This window comes from Prionailurus viverrinus, chromosome C1 (assembly GCF_022837055.1).
Source record: "Prionailurus viverrinus isolate Anna chromosome C1, UM_Priviv_1.0, whole genome shotgun sequence".
In the NCBI taxonomy this organism is placed as follows: domain Eukaryota; kingdom Metazoa; phylum Chordata; class Mammalia; order Carnivora; family Felidae; genus Prionailurus; species Prionailurus viverrinus.
In genome coordinates this window covers 16,663,762-16,681,649 of record NC_062568.1, presented here as the reverse complement: position 1 = coordinate 16,681,649, position 17,888 = coordinate 16,663,762, and the positions used below count along the sequence as shown (strand labels likewise).

The 17,888-nt window shown below is 40.4% G+C and overlaps 1 protein-coding gene across 12 annotated transcripts in view; it reads right to left on the bottom strand.

The window, feature by feature from the left end:
• Positions 1-868: 868 nt before the first annotated feature.
• Positions 869-17,888, bottom strand: part of FN1 (fibronectin 1) — a 69,931-nt gene continuing 52,911 nt past the window's right edge. For 4 of the 12 annotated variants that reach the window (XM_047871070.1, XM_047871073.1, XM_047871074.1 and 1 more), the window contains 12 exons: positions 16,745-16,832; positions 15,686-15,862; positions 14,846-14,935; positions 14,414-14,593; positions 13,174-13,263; positions 11,933-12,321; positions 10,659-10,797; positions 8,052-8,216; positions 6,047-6,172; positions 5,434-5,540; positions 2,222-2,329; positions 869-1,626 (listed from right to left, as the gene is read on the bottom strand). In XM_047871070.1, the coding sequence (XP_047727026.1) occupies positions 1,555-1,626; positions 2,222-2,329; positions 5,434-5,540; positions 6,047-6,172; positions 8,052-8,216; positions 10,659-10,797; positions 11,933-12,321; positions 13,174-13,263; positions 14,414-14,593; positions 14,846-14,935; positions 15,686-15,862; positions 16,745-16,832 (1,731 nt within the window). In that variant the 3' untranslated portion in view covers positions 869-1,554. Of the gene's footprint in view, positions 1,627-2,221; positions 2,330-5,433; positions 5,541-6,046; positions 6,173-8,051; positions 8,217-10,658; positions 10,798-11,932; positions 12,397-13,173; positions 13,264-14,413; positions 14,594-14,845; positions 14,936-15,685; positions 15,863-16,744; positions 16,833-17,888 lie in introns of all 12 variants that reach the window. The other 8 variants (XM_047871075.1, XM_047871079.1, XM_047871080.1 and 5 more) reach the window with 2 other exon arrangements.

Genomic DNA, 17,888 nt, shown 5'->3' with positions numbered 1-17,888 from the left:
TTTAGATGCCAGATTCGATCTCAACGTTTTGTTGTTTCCCCAAAGTTAAACTGAAAAGGAGATGTCTCTGTAGGTTAGGAGTGTGCAAACTCTGTTCCCCGCTCTGCTGGGGCACCTCAAAAGTGTCAGCTGGCAGGAAGCAAGCAGAGCTGGGTTGAGGTTCTCCTATCACAGCATCTCCTTAAGACAGAACTCCTCTAGGATATACTGTTCAAGTAGTTTTAACATCACTGGCCTCCTTTTGTTTTCCTTGCAGGTAACCTCTTTGAATGGGTGTTTATTCAATGAAGGATGGCATGGAGAGGGGAGGGAAGGAAGAATGATAGTTGGAAAAAAACAACCAAAGGTTCTTTCAATCCCACTTCTGAAGAACCAGCTAGCAAGCTAAATAAATATTTGAGTCCACTGAAATCTGGTAAAGCAGAAATATAAAACTAGCTCCATTACTGAAGAGATGAAATGATAAGAATGAATCTGTTTTTGTAGTGACAGATTTAGAAAATTTTGTATGTAAATCGCCAAGGGGGAAGCTGTACACATCATTGGTTTTTCAATGTTTGCTGAATTGAAAAACAACATTAATTAAAAAAAAATTTTTTTGTTTATTTCTGAGAGAGAGACAGAGCATGAGTGGGGGAGGGGCAGAGAGAGAGAGGGAGACACAGAATCCCAAGCAGGCTCCAGGCTCTGAGCTGTCAGCACAGACCCCATCACAGGGCTTGAACTCATGAGCCATGAGATCATGACCTGAATTGAAATCAGACACTTAACTGACTGAGCCACCCAGGCGCCCCTGAAAAGAAACATCTGTGGGGATTCTTCTTTACCCCAAATTCCTTTATACGACATTCAAGCCACGACAGTCAAGTTGTGGAATGTAAATCTTTTATTAAACAGTTGTCTTTCCACAGTAGTAAAGCTTTGGCACATACAGTATAAAAAATAATCACCAACCATAATTATACCAAATTCCTCTTATCAACTGCATACTAAGTGTCTTCAATACAATTTTTTCCATATAAAAATACTGGGAAAAATTGATAAATAACAGGTAAGAGAAAGATATTTCTAGACCATTACTAGGATCATTTGGAAAAGGTGAATACTGTGGATATTTTAAATATCACAGTTACAAGGACATGCCGTCCCTACAATACTGCAGGCCAGTTAAGTGGAAGCAGAAGTGTTTGGGTAACTTTCCTACTTAAAAATTTGAGAATATCATTTCAATACATTTTGTATGTCGGTTGGTGGCTATGCTTCCCTATTGATCCCAAACCAAATCACAAGTTAGAATCATTTCATTTAAAATACTGAGCGGTATTGAATACTTCGGAGCAGAACAGGCGATGTACTGCTTCCATTTATGAGAAAAGTCTCAAAACACTCCCAGGGTGATGCTTGGAGAAGCTGTGAGTTGAGCTGAAGCTGGAGAAGTCACTCCAGAGCAAAGGGCTTAAGAAAGAAACTCTCTAAGATGGGGTCTGCTAACATCACTCCAGTTTGGATGGACCTTGGCAGAGAATCCATGCTTGTTTCTCTGGATTGAAAATATCACTCTCGGGAATCTTCTCTGTCAGCCTGTACATCTAAAGGCATGAAGCATTCAATTGGGCAGTTGACATTCTGTTAAAACAGAAAAGGAAAGAAAAAAAAAAAAGCAGCATTCTGTTAAAATAGAAGAAAAATTTATAAAAAAAAAATCCTGTAAAGTTACAGAAAAAAGGTGGGGAGGATTTTATGACAACTACTTATAGATAGATGATTTTTAGCTTCAAGAACTTATCAATGTACTGGGCAATAGGAGATGTTTAAGAGTTTAATAAGTCTGAACCTAAATTATGTCATACATAAGGGTACACACTCTTATGTGGATCTTGAGAAACTTAACAGAAGACCATGGATGAGGGGAAGAAAAAAAAAAAGAGGGAGGGAGCCAAAGCATAAGAGACTCTTAAAACTGAGAACAAACCGAAGGTTGATGGGGAGTGGGAGGGAGGGGGGGGGGGTGATGGGTATTGAGGAGGGCACCTATTGGGATGAGCACTGGGTATTGTATGGAAACCAATTTGACAATAAATTTCATATTTTAAAAAAAGGTGTTTTTTAAAAATTAAAAATATTTGGTTCATTCAGAAGAAAGGTAGCTACAGAAAGAGACTCCCTACTAGGTGTCTAACTGCGTTTAGGGAAGAAACACTCGAGGTGCAGGTGCACGTACAGTGTTTGTTCTCTGGTGGTATCTCTGCGAGTACTGGTTGTAGTGGCCGGTGGAGCCTTCGTGACCGGGTTCAGCCCCTGGTCTTCGGCAGTTGTCACAGCGCCAGCCCTGAGAGAACACAGGCATGAAGTCAGATGGGCTTTATGATAACCTGGGAGCATCACAATTTAGGTCTTCCACGTTGGCAAAGTATAAGCTATAAGCGGTTAACCACTGAGGGAGCTTAGATGAGGATTTTATGCATTTACAACTTGTAGAATACATTTGGGCTTATTGCTTATATCTTATAATTGCCCCTGTCTACTTATGCTTTTCCTGAAATGTTCTCCCTTCTCTCCCTATTCAAACCCCACCCATCTGCTAAGAGTCATTCCGGTCCCAACTTCCTAAGTAAGCTTTCTGCACTAGAAGACAGAGAGGTTTTCCTAGAATCCTAGAGCTTTTTAAAATGGACTTGCGATCACAGGGACAAACACCCTCATTTTGCCGATAAGGAAACTCAGGCCCAAAGAGTTACTTGCACAGAGCAAGTGGGAGAACCTCGTACTGAACTGCCGGTGGATTTGGGACTGCTACCCAGCTGTGTGACTCCTGGCCATCTCTATCTGTTGTCACTTCTTCCTAAATTTCCATGCCTAGTGTGTATTGTAGCCTTTCATCTGGCCAGACTCGGGATGAGAGATGGGAACAGGACGGAGCGGGGCCACTGAGACTCCTCCCTGAGAGTTTTGCTAGAAATGTTAGGGAACAGGTTCTTTTTCGTTGTTGCTCCTAAGCCTGTAGGTGATAAACATGGAGCTGACAGAGGTCATCTTTCTCACTATCAGCAGGAGTTTCTAGAAAACAAAGCCAATACAAAGGGACAAAGCATATGAGAGAGTGAGAGACTCTGAATGCCACTGCCGGAGCAGCTCTGAAGCTGGTCGATCCTGGACTCTTCAGCTTTGTGAGTCTTTTTTTGCCTAAATCAGCTTGAGTTGAGCTTTCCTCTCATAACCAAAAGAACCTCAAATAATATAATCACTTTCTTCTACTGTCACTTAAATATTCCAGACATATTTCTCCATTAAAAAGTATATTCCCGGGGCGCCTGGATGGCTCAGTAGGTGAGGTATCTGACTCTTGATTTCGGCTCAGGTCATGATTTCACAGTTTGGGAGTTCGAGCTCCATGTTGGGCTCTGCGCTGGTGGTACAAAGCCTGCTTGGGATTGTCTCTGTCCCTCTCTCTCTGCCTCTCCCCTGCTCTCTCTCAATAAAACTTATAAAAAAGCATATTCCTCCTAATACCTAATACAGGTAAATACCTACTTACAGAATCACTGAATCTGGCTTCTACACACATAAAAATGTAACAGTTTCTACTGCTGTCTTTAGTGTTTCATTTAGCACTTTCTTTAGAACAGAACAGGTGTCACAAATGAAAGATTTCATGTGCATAAATAATGAGGAGATGCTGAAGTGAGACCACAGTCTAAAAATTAACTTTCCATCACACATTTCTATACCAACCACTTACCAGAAATGCCTGAGTTCTATGATCACAGTCTTTGTTTAATGAGAGACAGTGAGCACCTCCACAGGTTCCCTCCATCAGAGGGAGGAGGTCAGAATACTTTCCATGAGCTCAGGTCCTCAGGTGGGGACAGAGGCAGACACCCGAAGACCCTTCCCTGCCTTTCTAAAAACCATTTTCATCATGTTCCTTTTCTTCTTGGGCACCTACAGTTGGCTAATACCAAAGGCATCAACCAGTGAATCTTACCCTGGGGTGGGGAGCAGGCTCTTCATTGTATCAGAATGTGAGGAGCTGTTGGAGAGGGTGTGTTTTCATTGAAAATAAAAGGAGTGTTATGTTTCATGGCTTGTGAGTTATAAGAACCATTTTATTTTGAAATTTCAAATAATATTAGAGAAAAGCACAGCATTTTCTGTCATACTGAGGTAGAGCACAGACTAGAAATGGTTGAGGGGCCCCTGGGTGGCTCAGTTGGTTAAGTGTCTGACTCTTGATTTCGGCTCAGGTCATGACCTCACGGTTCGCGGGTTTGAGCCTGAGTCAGGCTCTGTATTGTCAGCATGAAGCCTGCTTGGGATTCTCTCCCTCTCTGCCCCTCCCCTACGTGCACATGCGCACATGCTCTCTGTCTCAATAAACTTGAAATGGTTGAGAAGTTCCAGTTTAAATGATGGAATTCCAAGCCTTTCCATAAGTGGCTTCCCCTTCTTCTCATCTGATTTGTTACCATAAGACGCTCTGTAGACGGGTGGCTCCCTGGACCCCACATATGCCAGCCCCTTCCCTTCTCAGGTGCTTTACTCTGGTCTCTCTGCTTCCTCCTCTTCCCTCAACCTATTTTAAACAATCTAGGGGCATCTGGGTGGCTCAGTCGGTTAGGCGTCTGACTCTTCATTTTGGCTCAGGTTTTGTGAGTTCGAGCCCCCACGCTGGGCTCTGTGCACTGACCACATGGAGCTTGCTTGGGATTCTCCCTCTCTCCCTCTTTCTCTGCCTCTCCCCACTCACACGCTCTCTCTCAGAATAAATAAAAAAAACTTAAAAAAACAAAAAACGAAACATCCTAAACCCCAGCCAGTTCATGTTTCTCATTCCATGGAAACTTTCTTGCTGATTCCAGCCTACCTGGAAAGTATTTGTCAGACTCACTAAGAAACTTAATCAGCTTGACTTTCAGTGTATGCTAATTTAATGTTTCCAAATATATCGTGAAAAGCCAGGACCATTTCTCCTTCCCTCTGTCCCATATTCCTGAAGCACAGTGCTAGACCAACAGCAGGGATCTATTACTGGATTGAGAGAGGATACAAGAAAGTGGTAATTTCTTAGGTCCAGGATGTTATTCAGAATATTTAACAGCAATGCCACGGGGACACCTATCTATCAGAATGGATCTAGAGGCCCAGTGCTGTGCAGCATTTAACACTTTAATTTAAGATGAAGAATTGAGACAGCCCGAGAATAGTAGGTGTGAGAAGAAGGGCTGGGGCTGCCACGGAGGGGAGAGCTGGGAAGGGGTGTAGAGGGGCCTAACGTTGGCAGCTATGTGCCAACAGGAAATGAGGTATTTCTACTTTCATAACGGGCACTACCACACCTTTGTGTACAGCACACACACAGGAAGCTGACCTCTTAATCCCCAGTGCAGGAGCCCCCTCTTTGTCTTATTTAAATTAGAGGGAGGCTGGCCTTACCCGCTGGCCTCCGAAGCATGTGCAGGAGCAAATGGCACCAAGATATTCCTTCTGCCACTGTTCTCCTACATGGTATGTCTTCCCATCATCATAGCACGTTGCCTCATCTGCGTGGAGACACAAGTCAGAAGCTCATGTAAGATTGAGAATAATACAGACCTACCTCACCTTCCTAAAGAGGGTGGGTTCTATTTCTCTCCCAAATTTGCATCATCACAGCCGAAATCCTACATGTTTGTGAAAACCATTGTTAGGAGAGGTACTGCTGTATAGATCTTAGGGCAGCACTTCCAGAAACTAACTCTGATAAACTGGATAAGGTTCGTATTTTAAAAGTTGAATCTAAAGAACCATAAAGCTTTCTTGTAGTATTTCACTGCAGCTTATGGTCAAAATACTGAGGAAAAGTGCTCATGTGCCCTGTAATAACATTAAATCCTGGCTCATTTTTGAAGCTTGTCTCCACTTTCCCAAATCAAAAGATTAACAAACCCACTGCTCACTCCTCAAGGAGACCTAAAGTCTCCAATCATTTCTGTGAATGAGAGCTGCAGCTCAGTAATAAAAGTGGGAGTGCTTAATAAGCCACTAAAAATGATGTGTGGCAACGTACGAGGATCACACTTGAATTCTCCTTTTCCATTTCCAAGACAGGTGCAGCTCATCATCTGGCCATTCTCCCCCTGACGATCCCACTTCTCTCCAATCTTGTAGTTCACGCCATTGTCATGGCACCATTCTGCAGGGTGGGGAAAGTCAGAGGCAGAGAGTTACCAGGGTGTTCTGACTCGCAAGACAGTGTGTGAGCTGGGACACGTCACAGGATTTCGAACGCCAGGCAACCTGGAAGGAGTGGCAAGAAAAGTTGAAAGTCATGATCTCCATGACAAACCAGTTTTGGGTTGGATTTAAAAATATTATCTTTACAGTTTCGCATTTTCTAGGATATTTTAAGACGCGATGTATTCCGCCAAAATCATGTCACAAGAATTGTCAGTGACCTTCATCTGCATTCTCACTCTTAAGGTTTAAAATTACTGGAAACCAAAGTAGGATTTAAATAGTCTTTTGGGAATGGATCATAGATGAAAAGTCACTTTTTGGATTTGCAGAGAACCTGGATACAAAGTAGTTCTATTAACCAAAAAACAAAGCTCAGCTGGTTTCCACGAGTCACAGCCTGTTTCTTGTAAATGGAAAGGGTAAACGAATAGGCCTGTGTGTCAAAACAAAACAAAAACAAACAAAATGATAGATCACTGGTTGTTATCCCTACAAACAAGGCTGCTTCTGAGGAGCATCTAAAAGTCACAGTGCTATATCTTTACTACACATAAAAGGTGTCTTTAATCTCCAAAACAAAACGCACCTCAGAAGTGTGTATAACAGCATACCAGTTCTTCCCTTTTATCAAGTCGGTCACTCCTTACTTTGGCAATTACGACATATAAGCAAAGGACATGTGAGTTGGGCCAAAGCATCACATAAATCCTTATAGCTCTGCTCCCACAGTTGCGCCTAAGTACTTAGCTTGGTAATAAATATACAAACCTAAAATAGTTCAGTGTCAGAAATGAAGAGCCACCTAAATGATGCCAAATGCTAAAACCTCCAACTCCTACTAAACGGCATAGGGCACACCTGCTCCATCTTTCCATTTTCAGATGGTCAAGCACACCAGCCTGCATTGAAAAAATTAGTTGTCTTCATATGTTAGTCTGAATTAAACCACTTCACATTTTAGTCTGAAAATCTCTTAAAAATATATTATGTTGGATTTCCCCAAATACAACTTCTGGATATGTCTTGTAGGAGGCTCGTTTATAAGCCATAATGGTTAACACCTATAGAAAGAAACCAACTGTCCATAATAATCACATCCCCTAAAAAAAAAAACAAAAAAAAAACAAACAAAAAAAAAAACGCAGAAATGAGAGTTTTGTAAATTCCAATGTTAAATCTCAAGCATAATAAGTCATTTCTAGGATCATTTTAACTGAAAGTATAATTAAAAATATTACAATCTTTTTACAGTTTGAAACTCAAATATATTTCAAATGAAGTTGATTCTTAATTATGTAGAGATGAGTATCTGTTCTCTCTTCATTACATGGCAAGATTCAAAACTACCTGATGTGTGTACATGGATGTGTAATACGAGGGTGTGTATGCGTGAGAGTGTGTATATATTATGATATGTGTATGTTTGGTGTGTGTTGAAAGAGAACATGAGCATAAATGTTCACCTCTGAGCTCACTCAACATTAAAGATTAAAAAAGATTTGGGATTCCTTCACATCTCTTCTATTCTTCATTAGACTTGGCTCCGGAGAATTTGACTTTAATATCTTAACAGAAAATTTTTGTAAAAAAATCACATTATCATCACAAATATATTCTTAATTAATAGTCATATTGCCCCATAACCCTGGAAATGAGGCAGGAGTCAACAAGTAAAATTTCCCATCATTTTTTATGATGCAAAATGTTACTTTGAGGCCAGCAGTCTCCCCTCATTTGCTTCATGTTTGGAAGAGCCCTTGTCTGCCAAACATGCTTGCTTGGCACACTGTGCTAACGCCTGGAACTGGAGGAGATGGACAAAGCAAGCTACTCACTAGATGAGTCACATCTGAAATGCCCACTGCCAAAGCCCAAGCACTGGCACGAGAGCTTAAAGCCAGATTCAGACAGCCGCTCCCACTCCTCTCCGACGGCATGATGGGAAACCGTGTAGGGGTCGAAGCACGAGTCACCTGTAGGTTGGTTTAGGCCTTGGTCGACTACATGAAGAAAAGGAGGAAAAAGAAAAAGAAAAGACATCTTATTGGTGGTTTTGGAGCATAAGGAGAAAACTGAATTACGGTTATAATGACTTAGTCTAAACCAGAAATCCCAGCAGCATTTAGAAACATGCCTCTGTTCTACCCAATGCATCAGCTGCTCTAATAGTGCTTAGATGCTGCCGGTGAACACTTGCCCAAGCACCTTAAAAGGAGCCCACATTTCATTTTTGCCATCACTTCTAAAAAATCCTCATTTCTGGCAAAACATGGAACACATCTCAAGGCATTTTAAGCTAGTTCAGAACCTGAGCAGGACGCAGAGGCTGGACTGTCTCTCCAGGAGTACCTGAGGGACCTTACGCTAGTTACTTTGCATTTCTCTGTCTTACTTCCCTCACCTGCAACACGGGGATACTAATAAAAATATATCTACCTGCTCAGGATCTTGTGAAGGAGATATTATAGCATGAATTCAAAGCACTGGTCCATTGCTAACACTTAGAAAGTGCTCAACAAGTAAAAAATATTAGAGAGCATCTTTTGCTTGTGCTTTTTATTTATTTATTTTAATGTTTATTTATTTTTGAGAGAGAGAGTGAGTGAGCAGGTGAGGGGCAGAAAGAGAGGGAGACACAGAATCTGAAGCAGGCTCCAGGCTCTGAGCTGTCAGCAAAGAGCCCGAAGCGAGGATTGAACTCACAAACTGCTAGATCATGACCTGAGCTGAAGTCAGATGCTTAACTGATTGAGACACCCAGGTGCCCCTGAGAGCATCTTTTGCTTTTAATGCAAAAGTCTCAGGCATTCTTATATACCATTAGAATGCAATATTCACTTTTATTATTGCAGCCTTTGCTTTGCATAACCGTGCAAAAATAGTGCAAAAATCCTAGGTTCTGTACATTATTATCATAGTAGTAGGACTGTTTTACTTTAGCAATAAAATCAACTGTTTCAAATAAGAGAAAGCAAGGGATATGAACGACTCAGGAATGAGTAATGAGGTCTCTTCATGTTGCCTCAGATCTTGGTCTTTATGTTTTGAGAAAACTTAATCTGTGCAAACAAAGCATGCTTCCAATGATTTTCTAAAAATTAAATAAACTAACTTTGGTGACTTTGAATCCCACCGGGTCTATTTCTTTTTATAGTGCAAACATCAAAATCTCAAAAGCAATAGATATTTCAAGTGGCTAATAGTTTAAAAGGCATCACCCTGGAAGAAACTAGAGTTTGAAAGAAACTAAGAAGTCTGACATGTCTAAAAGCCAGGGGAACCTGGCTAGAATGCAGAATACTGCTGCTGGGGATACTGGGTTGGAAAGAGAAATGAAAGGAAACTGAAGTGTTACTAGGGATTTCGGTAACCCTCCTAAAAATAGCCAGGAGTTAAAATTCCACCTGACTTAAGTTATGGAGATGGAATCTTAAAGAAAAAAAAAATGATGTGGAAAAGCACAAAGACCTCTGTGCTTTTGAAAATTCCTTTCATGTGGCTCCCCACTAGTAAAACCACGCAAGGCAGAAGGCATGCATTACCATGGATACATAACACAACAAGCACAAAATGATCCCCCCACCAAATAGTCAACTGCTTAAATTCACAGACATTTATACACGTAAAGTAGCATGGTCATCTGTGTACTACACATTCAGCAGCTGACCCTGGAATAAAGCCCGTCCCTTGACAGTGATAGAATTTAGCACTCCCTGCTGATGTGGGATAGAGAACCCTCTGGTGGGAAGATGGAAGGTTCATGGTTTCGATTATTCCCTATCTCATGTTCCTTGGTGAATCTTCAGCTGATGCAGGTTGAAAAGGCAGGTGATACACTACTGGCTTAAGAGGACTTTGCAAGTGCTACAAAGAGATGTCGGTGACCGTTTAACCTCTATTTCAGCTTTGGGCCTATGTAATCAGAAAAAGAAACTGAAATAACACTGGACTAAGGGAGCTCCTTGAACAGAAGGGGGCTATGTTGGCAGCATTTTACATGAGGAACAAAAACAGCAGTCGCTAATGTTTGCAGATAGGGAATTTCCTTTACAGGTAATCAGTTCCAGTACTTAAAAATCCCTGAAGAGGCAGCAACATGGTGAGATGCAGAGGGCCTGGGAAAAGAGATCAGGAGACTTGTGCCCTGTATCAATTCAGATACTCACTGGCAGGTAGTCAAAATGTTGGACTAAATAATATTTGAGGTCCCTTCCAGGTCTATTATCATACACTGTTTGAAACTATTTGTAGATGCATTTTACAAAGATAGTTGGATATCATGAGGGAAAAATCATTGCATTTAAAGTTGCTCATTTACTTAATGGCATTACCTCCCAAAGTTAAAAGACAACAGCGACAAAGGAACATTCAGTCAAGAGAAAAAGGGTCTCTGGGGTAGTCCAGAGGGGAGCCTGTGCCCGAGTAACCAGGCATGCACGTACCAGAGTTGCCCACGGTAACGACCTCCTCCCGAACCTTGTGCCTCTTGTGGTCTTTCAGTGCCTCCACTATGATGTTGTAGGTGGCCCCTCTGGTGAGGCCTGTCAGGGTGGCACTGGCCGAAGTTCCAGGAACTCGGAACTGCAATTATCGGCACATCCAAAGTGATGGAAAGAGCGTTATAGTGAGGAATTCATGTGACTTGCCCTATTCTCTTATCAGTAACCCGCGCTATGTAAATAAAGCAAACAAGGAAGGACGGTGGAAAGGTCTCAAACCAGCCGTAGAGAGAAATGGAACTTGGGGGAGAGGCCATCTTTTTTATTTGACCTGCCAAAAATCTACCCTCTGTGCTCCCTAGTTATCGGGAGCCCTCAGTAATTTAATAGGCAGGCTCTTCTTCGTCCTGCTGTAATCGCAGGTCTGTGTAAGCCCACTGGAAACCCTCACCACCCCATTTCACATAAAATGTGGACACTGTGCCATGAGGGAGATCTGTTCATCCTATGCAAGGTGGCATGTGACCCCCAGATGGGGGCCTTAAAGCGTTTTGGCAAATCCTCAAACTCATGTTTCTAAGCTCATGAAACTTTCACAGTGTGGTTAGTTTCTTTTGTTTTTGTTTTTGTTTTTTAACTCTTCCACTTTCTAAAAATAAGAACACAATAAAAATTGATACCAGCAAGACAAAGAACAAAAGTTTTAGAGAATCCATCGCTTGTAACAGCTGATATGCACAGCTTCACTTAAGTTCCTTCTCCTTAGACATATTGTAGATAATGGGATTCTTCATGGACAAACTATAAGGTGGCTATTTATTTATTTATAAAGATCTCATTTTTAAGTAATCTGTACACTCTATGTGAGGCTCGAACTCACGACCCCGAGATCAAGAGTCACATACTCTTCCTACTGAGCCAGCCAGGTGTCCCAAGGATGGCATTTTAGCCCTTCTTGCACAAATGTAAGTTCAGGCAGAATATTGATCTGTCTTTTCTCAGGTAATTTTTTGTCCATATTACTAAGGAGCCTTAAATGTGTGAGAATAATAGAAGTTATTTTATTTTCTCTACTAAACAAAAGTTAATGATACTTTTTGGCACATCCCCCAAAGTAAGGCATCCTGAGATTTTAAAAAGAAGAATCAGGGCTTACGCCTGTCACCTTTCTAAAAGGTACTAGAAATAGAGCCACTTTATAGTTGAGCTCTGGTCACTTCAGTTACCTAGCTTACTTATTTCCAGGCAACTCAGAAGTAAAGAGGAAAAGCAATTACCTGTAAAGGTTCTTCGTCAATGCCAACGGGATGACATGAAATGATATACTCAGAGCTTTCTTGGAATGGGGTCCAAGAGATGGTTGTCTGAGAGAGAGCTTCTTGTCCTGTAGAGGCATTTGGATTGAGTCCCAGAACGTGAGGGTAGAGGTGATGGTCTACGTCTCCCCTGGGGACATGACCAACTTGGATCTCCTCATTTACATTCGGCGGATATGGTCTTGGCCTATGCCTTACAGGGGTGGCCGTTGTGGGCGGTGTGGTGCGCCTAAAACCATGCTCCTCAAAGATCATTTGTTGCCCAACACTGGGCTGCTGACCAGAAGTGCCAGGAAGCTGAATACCGTTTCCAGTGTCATACCCAGGGTTGATGAAAGGGGTCTTTTGAACTGTGGAGGGAACATCCAAGATCTCTGGTCCGTGAAGATTGGGGTGTGGAAGGGTTACCAGTTGGGGAAGCTCATCTAGCCGAGAGAGGTTAGAGCCAAAAAAGCAAAGCGTGTTAAGCTCCCAAAAGTAGCAGCAGTAGTCGTTATCAATTCAGGCAACAATGACTCTTTATCAATCTGATCAAAGCCCTTAGAAAATTAGCAGTTCTTAAATCACAAAACACTTTTTCCAAAAAGAAATCTTTATGATTTTTCTCAAAGGTTTCTTTATAGTTTAGAATGAAAAAGCGTTCGTATGAGTTTATCATACACATAAAGCTTTGAACCGCTGAGCCCCATAGAAGCTGCTTCTGCCCAAATTAAGCCTAATGGAACTGAAATGTGCAGCCTTTTTTCTTCTTTTTTTCATTTGAGAATCATGTTATAAGGACTAGAATCCAGACTAATTATTTCAGCATCTGAAGTATGAGAATTCCAGAGGTTTGACTCAACAGTTTTTCATGAATTGAAATGATAAATATACATACATGTTTATTTCTAAAACTCTCCTATCAGCGTAAATATAGCATTTTCTTCAAATTAAACTGAAATTGGAATCATAAAGTTGAAAAAATTATTTAGCTCAAGTTTCAGAAACCAAATAATAAATAAAGACAAGAAAAAAAAAACTGAATGTTGCCGATTATGTTAGGTTATTCATGATAACAAAGAGCACAATATACATGCTAAGCTGTTTAAGAAACAATTTCCAGGAGAAAGGTATCAAAACCTCGAGAACCTTTTCACAGCAAAATTTATCACTTATAATTAGTTTTGTCTTGATTATCTTCCTACCCAGAAGGTGCCCTTTACCTGTCTTTTTCCTTCCAATCAGAGGCTCACTCTTCTGGTTGTTCTTGAGGGCAATGACTTGGATGGTATACTCGGTCCCTGGTTCCAGACCTGACGGAAGGACAGATCATCATATTAAAGTCTGTATGCTCAGCTAGTCAAATGGAAGTTGATGCTACTGGGGAGCAAGCATCCTCTCTCTAGCTGGCCTTTGGCCTCCTGAAAAGTAAAACAGACTTCACCTTTTTCCCGCAAAACCCAAATACTCCACATAGGATGACCACTTGGCAAATTAATAATTAATAATTTTCCTACCAAATCCGACACCAAGTAAACATGTTTATGCTAATTTTTTGTGGGTATTCCTTTAACACATGGTCTTGTTTGCCCTTTTGAATTCAAGAAAGTCTATCAGCATCATAAACCACTGGTGGAATACACATTTGGGGGAGATCACTGCAGATTGTATACATGAATCTACTTAGGCCTAATAACCAGATGGTCCTCAGTGACAGGATCAATGAAAAGTTAGACTATAGGTAAGTACTCTGTAAGAGAAAGCCGCCAATCTTTGTGTGGTCCCTGTAGGAAGTATCCAATTCAACTCCTTCCACATCTAATTCTATTTTCCTTCTTCCAAAGTTTCTAAAAAAGCAGCATCTCTTTCTGGTTTCTCTGTGTTCCACAGTATTTTAAAATCCAGATGATATCCTGTACATAGTTTAAAATTTTAATCCCCTGGGACAAAAATAATACCAGAGGCTTATGATCTTTCCCACTGAAATGCACAACTCTTATTCTCCATTCCAGGCATTCTCCCCAATATGGGTGGTTGGGAATCACTTTGCCTCAAGACCTAGTCTGTGAAACTGGGCAATGAGGGCAATGGCAGGTGGCATTCTGGCAAGTCCTGTAAGATCATCAGATCTTTAGGGAGCTCATGGGAGGACAGGATCACAATTAGTTTGTTTTGAAAAATGTCTTTTTCTAGGACTGGACTGACAAGTATTTGGCAAACATACAGCCAATAAATCTAGTTATGCCATGATGACAGTATTAGAATTACTGCATTTTCATGAATTCCTGTATTTTCAGATGTATTGAGCTCTACAGCTCTTCCACAGAGAATGCTTTTTGAAGGTATCAGAAACAGGGCTTCTTGTTCTCGTGATACAGCATCAAAGGCATAGTTGGGATCTGCTAAGTGCTTTGTGTGTCCTAGGGAGTCTGGAGGAAAATAGCAACATGGAAACCCCGATACCAGTAATAGTAGCCTCTGTGACACCAGGGCGAGGACGAGGGACCACTTCTCTGGGAGGGGACCCAGGTTTCTCATACTTGATGATGTAACCAGTAATCCTGGCACGGGGTGGCTGCCATGATACCAGCAAGGAGTTGGGTGTGGTGGCCAGGAAACGCAGATTGGATGGTGCATCAATGGCTAAAAGAAAACAAAATTAAGTCTCTAAGAAAGTGAGTAAGCAAGGAAATTATTCCCACACTCCTTTCCCTCCCTTATCAACAGACTTGAGAGAATCTGAGAGTTCTAGAACTATAAAAATGATTCACTTGTGATCTGCAATACAACGTTAGTCTCATTTTTGTTTCTTAAGCTCACATCACTGATCACCTATAAGTTGATGGCATTTCTTCAGTAAAAAAGTAGTTACAAAAAAAAAAAAAAAGTAGTTACCAGTGGAGGCATCGATGACCACAGGAGAGCTCCGAGCATTGTCATTCAGGGTGTATAAATAGATCTTGTAGTCCATGCCGGGTTGTAAACCTGTGATTTGTAAACAGATGCTTTTTATCTGATCTTAAATTTTTAGGAGAATTTTCAAACTCCTGTGTAATTTTCATAGTTCCTCTACCATCCCATACAGACCACGTTTGAGCAGTAAATTAGAGCGTGGCATGGGTGCTAATAAGAAACATATCTCAAAAGAAAATCACTGATGCATACAAAGATATTGGCTAAAATACATTTTAAAGTTAAAAAAATGCTATTAGAAGTGGTCGTCTTGGAGAATAAGGGGCGAGCACCTGCTGAGTGTGTTTTCTCTCATTGTAATCAGTCACTGGCTGGTAACCAGACCTAAACTGACCCAGATATTGAACATTCTCAGATTACCACTTTGATTTTTATGAAGTAGTGTTGTTTGCTTTTTAAAATTTAATTATGTTTTATAATCAATATTAATGTTACGAACTGTATGCCATTATTTAGTTTCTTTTGGTTTTAAGCATTATGTTATATATATTTTTTTATATAAGAAAGGATACATTGATGAAAGGTTAAATTTAATAAACGGAACTTGTGCCATTTCTTTGGCAAACATTAGACAAAATCAGGCATTCACAGAATACAATTATTTCTAATCATAGTATGAAAGTGAGTTTTTAAATATTATATCTGGATTATTGTAAAACACTGACAGTAAATTTAATCATTGCAAGTGGTAGAGTAACTGAGAAGCTAATTTATGTCATTAGTAGCATCAACAAACGTGATCAGTCCAGTGAGTTCCCTGACCTGTGATGGTGTAGCTTCTGACATCTGGCTTAATGGTTCTCTGAATTGGAGTCTGGCCGTTTGCTGGGATGGCATCAACTTGGAAGCCAGTGATTGTCTCAGTCTTGGTTCTCCAGCTGATGGTGATGGTGGTCTCCGTAGCATCAGTCACACGGGCCCTTCTTGGAGGGCTGACATCTGCACAAATCACAACTGGAGATTAGCGCCCAGCTGACTCATTTAGGTAAGGTTTTGATATTTTAAAATGTTTCTTTATTATACACCAGATATATCCATTTCTATGAATAACTAATAATGTGAAGATTTTCCCCTGCATCCAGAGAGAAAGGTTGACAGTAATTAGAAAGTATGAAAAGATTCACCTGTCATGCTTTTTTTTTTTTTTTTTTGCAAAACTAAAAACCTTTGCAGATATTACCAGTGGTTTCTGAGTCTGACTTTACAGTATCTACAAATATCTTAGTAAGTATTAAAATTACTAATTTATTCTAACATAAAATATGGGTGGTAGGAGTTACAATGATATGGCCAGCCAGCAATAACATATATAGTATTGCTAGTATTTTGTCCTTTTTATAAGCCTTCATTTTTTTCTCTCAACATATGCAATGGAAACTGTATTTTATAGAATAGGAAATTTTGATACTTTATGTGATTTTTGAAAGAGCATACTATAAATTATTGATATGGCACAAAACTAGAATTTTGACCCAATTTTGTCCAATACTTATTGTACTGTTAAGGTACAGCAGAAGTCCATGTGTCTAGCCTCCACAGATTTATGAAGACAATTTCCAACAACTAGAGCATAAACTAAATGTAAGTCCTAGTTCATAACACTAACATTATCACATTTTGAAGTGATTCCATTTATGTGCCAGTACACCACTTTCTGGAGGGCATAAAAGGTGACTGTAGGCAGTCAAAAAGATGGGCAAGCAAATCAGTTTCCATATTGCGAATGCTTCTGTGAATTTGGTGATCTAGAAAATCATTTACCATTCTTTCATTTTTGCTTATGCAGAATATCTGTCGACATTAAAATGCCTGATTACTCACTCTCCAGAGTAGTGACGACTCCCTGAGCTGGTCTGCTTGTCAAACTGTCCTTAAGGGCATAGACGCTCACTTCATATTTGGTGGCGACCTAGAAAGGAGGACACGGTAAGTTTTAGTAACGTGATCTACTGAAACCGAGGCATTTTCACTACAGCATTAGAAAACCACAATGGTTATAAAAGAAAAAATAAACTAGCAAAACCCACAGAGCCATAAATTCCTAGATGAGTTTTATTCCCGCACTGCAGATGATCAACAGGACGTGTTAATTACATGAATTTAAAAATGTGCTTAGGGGTCAACACCAAGTAAGCTTTAACTTACATACTTACACTGATACAAAGCTGATACAAAGTGGGGAAAGCAGGTATTGGCCTGTTTTTCTCCTTTATGATCTGACAGGTGCCAATCATGAATTTTTCTGACCACCGAGAGGCAGAAAGAACACTCTACTCTATCTCAGAACCCTCTTTCTGTCATTTCTCCTGAAACTGGCCTTATGTTAAGAAGTCCATCCATATCCTAGACTCCTGGCTAGTTTTCCACATGATTATCTAGAAGGATTAAAAATGTTTCAATGAAGGGAGAGTCAGGCTGGATTGGTACACACTGGAGAATACTCCTTGCCAAGATAAAAGAGCTCAAAAAATGCATAACCAAAATGGATTTATGGATTCAGCCTATGGATATATGAATTGCCCCCCTCAACACACACATACACACAATCTTTTAAGATAAACAGAATACATTTAAAGAGCTGTGCAATATCCAAAGCTGTTTATAAAATTCTGTCCGAGAGAGTCATCTGGAAAAGCTTACATCACTATAGATAATTCAGATACAGAATTACAAGAAAATTATTTGGTGGCAGAGGCACCAAAACACAATAGATTTATTATGATATTTTATCTTCACCACCTTAAAATGTGTAAGAGATGATTACAATTGATCCTTGTACAATGCAAGGGTTAGGGGTAGCAACCCCCCTGCCCAGTTGAAAATCTGTTTATAACCTTTGACTGCCCCCCAAACTTGACTAGTAATAGCCCCCTATTGACCAGAAGCCTTACTGATAAGCAGTTGATCACCACATATTTTTGTATGTTATTTGCATTATATACTATACTCTTATAATAAAGTAAGC